General features: G+C 46.7%; 1 protein-coding gene across 2 annotated transcripts in view; it reads left to right on the top strand.

Annotated features, from left to right (window-relative positions):
* DPYSL2 (dihydropyrimidinase like 2) overlaps positions 1-9,681 on the top strand; it is a 71,572-nt gene that overhangs the window by 35,535 nt on the left and 26,356 nt on the right. For both annotated transcript variants that reach the window (XM_019556556.1, XM_019556557.1), the window contains exons 4-5: positions 7,520-7,684; positions 8,867-8,928. In XM_019556556.1, coding sequence (XP_019412101.1) covers positions 7,520-7,684; positions 8,867-8,928 — 227 coding nt within the window. The remainder of the gene's footprint in view (positions 1-7,519; positions 7,685-8,866; positions 8,929-9,681) is intronic.

The raw sequence follows: 9,681 nt of genomic DNA, 5'->3' as shown, positions 1-9,681 counted from the left end.
CACAGCCCGGTTTGGCCCTGCCGTCAAGAATTGTGTGCGTGTCCCCCCACCCCAATCTGGCTCGCAGCACACCCAGTCCTGGAAGTGCAGCGGTGTGGTCAGCTTGAGAGCGGCTGTGGGCACTTGTCCCACTGCCACGCTGTGTCTGCTTGGCACCTTTCCCAGGCATGATATGGAGGCTGGTAGACTGGCATTAGTCCCTCTGGGCTTCCAGTGCTGGGGATTATAACACTGCCGTATCCCATAGGAGCCCGGGGAGAGTCCATTTATTAAAGGTGGTGAGGGGATCAAATACTATAGCATTAGCAGTCTAAATCCTATTGGCTCTTGGTAGGATGTAGGTACTTCTGCAAATGTTGCCTCTGATCTCAACATGATGTACCCCAAATTATAGATTTAATTAAAAAATAAGGCCTTTAATTTTTGTATGCCTCACGATTTTATCTTTTCTAGCTGTAAACGGGAGATAACGCCAGAGGGCATTCTGAGTTAATTGATGCGTCGTTTTATTGAACCCTTGGAGATCTGTGGCTAGCAGACAGCTAGGCCTGAATTCTCAGACGTGTCTTGCAGGGACTAGGTTTTAAATAACACCCGAGCACTGAGTATGCGAGCAGCAGGCTGTGCTCTCCTGAAAATCTGGCCACTTCTTCTGAGCTTGAGCACTCTAGAAAATCCCCAAAGGGACCACGAAAACCACAGAAGGGCTGTCAGAGCCAGTAAGAGAAACCAGGAAGTATGTGATGCAGTTTATGAAGTGATGGTTTTAAAAGCCGTGTCCATACTCTTCAGATGCTATAATGCCATTTTATAACGCCCAAATTTTAAAAATTTGTGTATGGTTTGTGGACGGGGGAGGAATAATGCAACCTGGTAAAGTTATAAGGCTGCTTTTTTTTAGCTACTGTGCTTTAATAAGTACATAATATACAGCAGCACTCTCCAAAATGGCATGTTTGCTACCACTGCACTCTTAGCCTACTGGTTTAACACGAGCATGAAAATCCAAGTATTGTTGCTGTACTTTCCTTAGTTTCTTCTTCCCCCTTGTAGCTGGTTCTGCTTGAAAGGTTCCCTTCAGATCCACTCCTCTCCTGTACTTTTCCCTCGTTATTTAGCACAGAGCCTTGCTATTGCTTTATATTCCCTGATGCACTAATGGCTGTTCTCTCCCCCACACGGCATTCAACTATCGATGCTTGTAGGACACGTAAACATTTCAATCTGGCTCAATGCCAGCTCTGGCCCGTTAAAGCCACACAGATAAGCTAACAGTGGTTTGCGTTGTCGTCTCACTTTGGCTTATTGTCTGGTTTTAATCTTGAGCTGATTAAATTGTATAAGGAGGGAGAGAGGGAGCATTAGAGCGACGGAAAGACGGCAATGGATATGCGGGTGAAAGGGGCGGAGGCTGGGATGGTTGGGAGTAAGAACAGATGCACCTTGTACGCAGAGCGTCATGAAACGACGCAGGGCCTGTAATAGGAGAATCAGAGGGGAGATCTTGAGGATTGGGGCTGGGATGTTTCAAGCAACCTAGTAAGTCTACTGGTGCTTTAAGCAGGTATTTGAGCACATACTTAAACCCTTAAACATAGAGTCTGGTGCCTTGTGTTGTAAACAGTGTATCCATATTGATTTTTTTTTAAAAGAAGTTGTATTTACTAAGCAAAATAGTGCTTCTTGCAATGCCTAACCCTGATGGTTCAGAATTAAAACGAGTCCTCTTTTTAAACTGTGCAGTGGGGTTTATATTTTTCTTGCTTTGGGGCCATGGTAACAGTTTCCTTTTCAGTATAGCTGGTTTCCTCCTGCTATTTCTGTTGCATGATGGGTGCTGAATTCTGGATCTGAGAAGGCTGTACCTAACTCCTAGGGACAATTTCTGTTCATTATGGATGAAATGCTGAGGCCCTTGCCTTGGGTTTCTCTATTTCGCTTGCAGGCAGCATCTAAATAAGGCCTGAATAGCACATGAGCAAGATCTTCAGGATTAGGATTCCAGATGAGGCCTGCGACCTCTTCCAGAAGGCAGGAGGTGCTTGATGGGCACTGAACTGCTGCACAAGGGAGGCTTTTATCTTGGGGTGTTACGGTTTCATCACCATCCGTTCCTTTTTTAAAAAAATACATGTTGCATTCGGACTGCATTGACAGTCTCCTTTTAAAAAAAATAAATAAATAAAATTCAAGTTTGCATCACTTGTGCAGCATAAATAGATGCCAAGAGGAAAACAGCTGGGTGTGGATGCAGAGAAAAATCACAGCAGCAAATGAATGCAAAGTAGTGCTAGTAATGGCATCTGTTGAGTTTCTCTTGAATGTATGTGAAGTCGCTGCACCGCAGGCTGCTTCAGGAGCTGAACAGTCCTTGCTTCCAAAACAAAGGAGAGAAATGAAAAACAGCACAAACAGCAGGGCTCCCCGGAGACAGATTGGCCAGTGGGATTGAGATGGGACACTGCTTTTCACGTGGGAAGCCTCTGGGGCGAGCCCCACGGTTGGATGTCTTAACGTCCTACTGAGTCAGCAGACCTTGAATCTGAGGTCCTTGAGCAGATGATGCCCAAAGGTCATCAGAGGAAGCTCGGGCTGTGGGAAAGAAGGCAGGCTGGTTTTCATAAACGTCTCGAAATGTCTCAAGTGGAGCAATGTGAAAGAGAGAGCCTTTGTTCCTTCTGGCTCCATTGATGCCTCAAAGTAATCTCCTTTTTTGAGCATGGGCACACCTCCCACCAGCAGTAATAGAAGTGGGGCTTATACCACAAGTAGCGAGAGCAATTCTTTATTTGAGGTATGCCACCTGGTCCTTAATTTCAAGGTGAAGGAGCCAGTCTTATTTAACTACGATGGTGAACTGCTATTGAAGCGATTTTGGTGGCTCTACACACTGTTTATAAGGGGCTTTTATTGTTGCCTTAACAAGTTGAAGGAAACTTCTGAGATGGTGATTCTCAACCAGGGTGCCATGGAAAACATGATTCACAAGATGAACCCAGAGATTTCAAATAGGAATCCACAGTGTTAAAAATATTCGGATCTGCTGTGGTTTTAGTGAGATTTTTATGTTGGAAAAATTCCTCCATTGTTTTTCTGTAGTCAAAAAACAAATGAGAACTAAGAGCTGCCATTTTCCAAGGGATGCCTCAAGTCTAATGAGGAGTGCCTTGAGTCCTAAAAGCATCACTGCTTTAAGGACCCTTTTCAGTTTTGGGATCTGAGAGAGGACCACGTACACCCTGCTTTTATCTTGCCGTCTTCCCAAAACATAAAACGTGCTGGTCCTTCCTTGCTGTGGCTGGACATGGGACAGTTGAAGTAGCATTTGAATCTGGAGTAGCTCTAGGCTAATGCTTCGGGTTTATATTGGGTGTTTCTAAAGCTCTTCTTGGGCTGGAATAAGGGAGAGTTGGGCTGAAATACCAAGATTTCATCTGCATGTCAGTGACACTGGGAAAATACCATTGCCTCTTCATAGGTCTTGCCTAGGTACAAAGATTATGCTGTTTTAAATATACTGATGTGAACCACTCTAATGTTACATTATGTGCACTGATGTGAAGATGCCATGAGGGCAGTATGCCAAACCGGTCCTTAATCAGAATAGTTCGTCAGTGCCCAGTATCTAATTGAGAACCAAACTGGAGAATATACAGGAACGTAAGCAGTACCGCACTGGGCCAGACCGATCCATCTTGCCCAGTATCCTGTTTCTGACATCATTGACCGTTCTGTTTAATAGCTATTAGTGGATCTATCCCCCATTAATCTGTCCAGTCCCTTCTTAAACCTGGCTCTACTATCTACCCCTACACAGCCTCCTGTGGTAATAAGTTCCACGAGTTAATTATGTGCTGCACTAAAAAGTTACAAATTAAAAGCTAACGGGTCTGTCTGATCAATATTCATCTGTCACTGGAGCCAGATCGTAATGGCCAATATAGTACAGTGCTGGTTGTAAACATGTTTGGTCTGGAAGTGCTGCCTAACCTACATCTGTCCTGTATTTCTAATGTGCCCGCTGTCAGAGTCTCTGCATGCTACAGTACGTGGCCCACCATCTCCTGCTGTGGGCTATGTGGTCATCTTGCGTTGCAAGTGCCTTGGAGCATCTACTGTCCCCTGTTTGTACAGAGCTCAGCACAATGGGGCTCTGTCATGGGGTTGTCCTTCGGCGCAGTCAAAATCAGCACAGAGGTGAACATCCTGGCTTGCAAAGAACTGCTGAGGTGACTTTTTCATAGTGTTATATTATTTTTATGGTGACAATCGATTGACGGCTGTTCCTATGTTTGAGTGAGCCAGTACCACAAGTCCGAGTAACCACGCACTGGCAGAGAATTAGAGGGAAGTGCCATATGATGCGTCAGCAGCTCTGCTTCCTCGCAAGATGTTCCTAATCCCTGGAGTAGACTTTCTCTCACATGTGCACTGCTACCTCCGCTTTCTTATCCTTATTATAACCAGCTGTGGTTGGCCTTTGCCAGAGATCAGATAGTGCTCCTCCTCTTCCCCACCCCCACTACTATTACTCATACTTGGGCAGCACATGAAATAAGATGGTGATAAAAGTTGTGATTCTGGACCCTGGAGTCATTCCTGGGGGCTTTGTGCTGCAATCTGGAGCTGCATGGTGTTAACCCCTTGGTGCCCTGAGCAGCATTTCCTGGTGTGTACTGTTACTAATGCTTTGCACTTGCATGCAGCATTTCGTCTGGATGTCTAGCAGCGCAGCCCAGCCCAGCCTTCTCGCTTCATAGTGTGTGATCTGTTTTTGGTGCCCTTTATATTAGTGGGCAGACCTGAGGTGCAGAAGGACTCTTGGCCTGCTTTTTCAAACCTGTGTGCCTAAAAAGTAGATTCCTCTGCCTAATTACAGCTTGGGGTCAGAGGAAGGATGGGTAAAGCCCTGACCTCTGATACAGGAGTTTGCAGTTTATTGCTGCCGTCTGTAATCTGGGTGAACAGACTCCTCTGTGTTTCTTTGTAAAGGATGTACTCAAGGTTTCTGCTGTGCCACTCACACCTGAAAGGCTTTAATACACACTTTCTCTCTAACCATGCTTTAATAGCATGGTACAGTGCCCACTCAGTTCCAGTTATGCCTTCTTCAGCTCCTTCTCCAGTGAGGCTCTTTGGCCATGCCCAGGCATGCCTTCCCTGTGGTTTCTGGTCCTTACAGAGTCGTAGTCTATTTTTCTTGGCCACTTGTCTGCTAGGCCACCTGTACAGTCTCTTTAGCATCTTTCTAAGTCTTCCATCTCCCTGGTTCGTTTTCTCAGCCTGACTTTGTCCAGCTCCTGCCAGTCCTTCCTTCCCCAGTCTCCCTGGCCCACTGATTCCCAGTCCTCTTATTCACCCCCCGGCAGTCGGTCCTGCTCACCACCACGGCTTCCAGTCTTCTTCCCTTGCCATTCCCAGTTTCTCCCTTACCCTCCCCACAGGCCTCCAGGCCCCTCATTCTCCTATTGGATCCTAATCCTGCCCCTGCACCTCTTCTCCTTTCCCTGCCTTTGGTCTGGCTCTTGTCCCCTTGGCGTTTGAAGTAGCTGATGGTCAGGCAGTGTGTGGCCACTGCTGATCTAAGCTGCGATTCTGCTCGTGATACAGAAGTAAAGGGCTCCAGGAGCTCAGCCACAAATCCAGGCTGGCCCTGGTGACCAGCCCGGGAGCCAGGGCTTCCTGGACCCTTTTTGTAAGGCTCCTGCAGATATATAAGGATGAGGGGTTGGTGTCCAGCGACCACCCAGACCACAAAGGGGTGTCTCTGACCAAGGGAGGCCTTGCACCCCACTCCTTGTAGGCCTGCTCCATGCATTCGGCTGCAGCACAGCTCCTTTAACCAAAACACTCTTCAGTTAGTCGCATACCCCAGGAGCAGAGGAGACAGCCTAGACTTTTTTTAATTTGTGCAATAAGAATGGTTGCTTTATTACAGTCCTCTTTTTCCCTCTTGGAGCATCTGCTCCTCAGATAGTTTCAGGACACTGTATATTCAGATGACTGCAGCTAATAAGTCATTTAGAAGTGATGGTGTCTTTGCAGTGGCTTGATAACCTCCCCACATGTAAATCCAGGCTTCCTCGGTCGCCGTGGGGGAAGCAGCCGAGTTTTGTGATCCAACAAAAACTAACAGAACCAGAGGATGCTGTTTTTTATTTCAGCTTTTGCACTTAACCCTGATTTAAAGCTTATTGCTGAACTGATTGCAGCCCCGATCCCGAACAATAATGTTAAAAATAAAATGCTCTGATTTCTCAGCTGGCAACTGAGCAGGTTTCTTTTTTTTTTCCCTTGGCCTGAAGTAAAATCAGCCAAGTCCTCCCCCCACCTGCTTCCATTCCCTCCTCACACTCTAGGTTAGCTCAGTGCAGCCCTGAGATGCTGTGTACTTTCCTTACTTTCTTTTGGCTTCCTGCATTGTGATCCCAATCCAGAGTTGTTGGGATGTGGAATTAAAAGTGAAGCATACAGAGAGAGGCCTTGCCACAGGTAGATCTAGGAATAGACTCCAAGATCTCCTGCCTTCTAGTCCAGGCTGCTCCTCATTAGCACATGTAGTTCATAATTGTGATCCTGGGCTTCTGGTTTATAAACACTGAGGACCTGGTTGCCTGAAGGGATTGCACAGGATAGTATCTACAGAGAGGCTTTCAGACTGAGTCCTGTCATTGCACATGCTCACCAAATATCCTAGGAACTTGTTCTCCCTGCTTGTATAACACTTAGCCCAATCTCCTGACCCACTGTTGGAGCTACTGGCTAGTACAGCATGTGATAAAGGAGATATCTGGAACTCACTGGGTACCTTCCCCAGATTCTCAGGGGGCACAGGGATGCTCTTTTTAATGAAATTTTTTCATGTCTTAAGTCAAATCGGCCAAAACCATTCCAAAGTCGTGAGTCATTCAAGAACCACATGTGGCCCTGCTACTGGCAAGCATCCTCCACCCCTGCCTGGGGCTTCAGATGCTTCAAAATCCTTTGGCGGGCATCCTACATGCAGGCCCAAGCCCAGAGGCTTGGGGTTTGGATGCCTCTGAGTTTCACTTGCCCTCAGCCGTATGGCCGTGGGAGCAAGCTAGGGAGGAGTCTCCCATTTCCATAAATTGCTCAGTTTGGTTATTGAAAGCGACTGAGAGATGCTTCAGGGGTGATTACCCATGTCGTTGTTCATTTCTCTGCCTGATAGGTAATAGGAGAGCACTGTTTACACAGTTCTCTGCAGCAGTTTGACTTCCCTGCATGGGCTCTGAACTAGGAATTGTTTGGCTCATCCCTGTAATATGGCAGTGAAGCCATCTGTAGTCATTCAGCTCTTTCCTCCTGATTTTCGCTTGGAATCAAATTGTAGAGTGGGAAAATGCAGTGTCTTCAAGATTGCATTTGCTCTAGAACAGGACAAGAAGTTTGTCTCTCAGCAGCCAATGGAAAGTGTGATCTGCACCTTGGATGGCTCTTGGAGCCCTCTTGTCACACACACTTACTACTACATACGCTTTATTTGTTTGCTTTTCAGTTGATCACGTAATTCCAGAGCCAGGGTCCAGCCTGCTCACCGCGTTTGACCAGTGGCGAGAATGGGCGGATAGCAAATCCTGCTGTGACTACTCCCTCCACGTGGATATCACAGAGTGGCACAAAGGTGTTCAGGAGGAGATGGAAGCCCTTGTGAAAGACCATGGTAAGTTTGGGAGAATTAAAGAAAAAATAACACTGTCAAGGGAGTGGGGAGACAACCCCCATTTTTTTTTTTTTTTTTAAACCTGCCTGCTGCCAATGATATTATTGTACCTTTAAAATAAATGTGCTTGGGGTAAAGTAATGGTGGATCAGAATTCAGAACGGTGCCTGGTCTCAGTTTGCACACGGGGTGTCAGGAGGCTTGTAGGGGACAACTTGAAGCGAGCGTATTGTAAAAGAGGAGTGGGAAACCAGCAGTGCTGTTCTACATCTCAGCAGGTAAGCACTAGAGACTCTGCTTGGGGGATAAGAGAGTAGTACGGTGGTCTTGTCCCTGGTTGCTGTGGGCTGCTGCTTCCCATGTTGGTCAGGACAAGACCTACTGGCCTCATGAAGTGTAAACTCACTCCTATGGTGAGTTATGCAGGGGCAGTCAGCCAGGAAGTCCCCAGAGTTCAACTCCTGTGAATGAAGAACGGGCTATGGGAGCATCAATCCTGCGTTGGCATGTGAAGGTGGGGAGCAAGCAAGATGACCTCATCGTTTTTTCCCATCTCTCATTTCCTTGATGTTTCATCCCCGGGCTCGGAAAGTTTTCCATCCTGTTTGTGGTAACAAAACAAAACAACCCCCTCCCCCCCCCAAAAACCCTTTTATAGCCTGAAGCTGGTTTTCCCCCACGAGGTGGTTCAGGATTTTTACCATCCGGTGAGCTGGAAAATGCAGAGAAGGGGAGGCCCACTGGACTCTCCCCGTCTTGGTTTGCATTGTGCTTTTATAGGAGGACTTGCGTTCAGTTAGAAATTTCCCAGCCTTCTTGCAGGCAGCCAGGTCTCAGCCGCTTGAGGGAGTAGTTGGGTTTTTTTGGTCAGCCTCCCACTGAGCTGAATGCAAAGATTTATTCCTTTTCAATGTGAAGTGGAGCCCTAAGGGCTTAGCTGTCCCTTCTCCTACACTGCAGGCTCCATCATTTTCATCAGCTGAGTTAATAAATGCCACATGGTTAAGATGATGCTGGCTTCACATTGCGATCTGTTTAAGTGTATGTGTAGTTGGCAACAAAGTGCAACTTATTTTTTTTTATCTACCATTTCTTCTCACTGCCAAGTGTTTTGAACTGTGCTTTGTATTTTCCGGTGGGTGTTCAGCAGTCAGCTAATGTCTTTTGTTTTGTTCCTACTAGGTGTGAACTCCTTCTTGGTTTACATGGCCTTCAAAGATCGCTTTCAGCTCACTGACTCGCAGGTAGGAAAGCCTGATGTTCACATGTTACACTTCGGTCATCACAAAGTATATTTCGGCTAGACACAAGTTCCTGGGCTCGATACAGGGCTTATAATTAGTGGCCTGTGTTTGCTGTGTAGCAAGTTAAGCTTCATGATCTAATGATCCCCTCTGGCCTGAACCCTCATTAATCTGTGGTCTCTGCATGTGTAATACCACCCCAGTAGTGTAATCAGAGGGACTGAACCATTAACCTTCGGATCTAAGAGCATAAGTGGTTAACATTTACATTAGCTCTGCCAGGGTTCACACCACCATAAATAAGGAGTGGGTAGACAGGGTAATGTCTTTTAAGACCAGTGTACAGTTACTTCAGGAAATCAGTAGTCAAATTACACTGGTATAAGTTACACTGGGATGTGTGTCATCTGTCTGCTTCCATCCCAGGTTTGCTATTTCCTCAATGGAAATGAGCTGTTATCTGCTCCCTTGCTATCTAGTGGCCAGAATCTGTAGTGGGGCACAGCATGAATAGCTGTCACAGAATAGGAACTCATCTGAAAAGCTTTTGATCTGGTATCCCATGATCACCTCTTGGCCAAACTGCCCAGTTGTGGCCTTGGCTCCACCACGATCCGCTGGCTGGGAAATTTGGCTCCGTGGTTGGACCCAGAGGGTAGTAATAGATGGCAGTCACTCACTCATCGTGGTGCCCTGTGACCAGTGGGGTCCCTCAAGGCTCTGTCCTGGGACCCATACTGTTCAACATCTTCA

The sequence above is a fragment of the Crocodylus porosus genome, unplaced genomic scaffold, assembly GCF_001723895.1.
Source record: "Crocodylus porosus isolate Cpor-Errol unplaced genomic scaffold, CroPor_comp1, whole genome shotgun sequence".
NCBI classification, from domain to species: Eukaryota; Metazoa; Chordata; order Crocodylia; family Crocodylidae; genus Crocodylus; species Crocodylus porosus.
The sequence above is the reverse complement of the archived record's forward strand: the minus strand, read 5'-3'. Positions and strand labels throughout refer to the sequence as shown.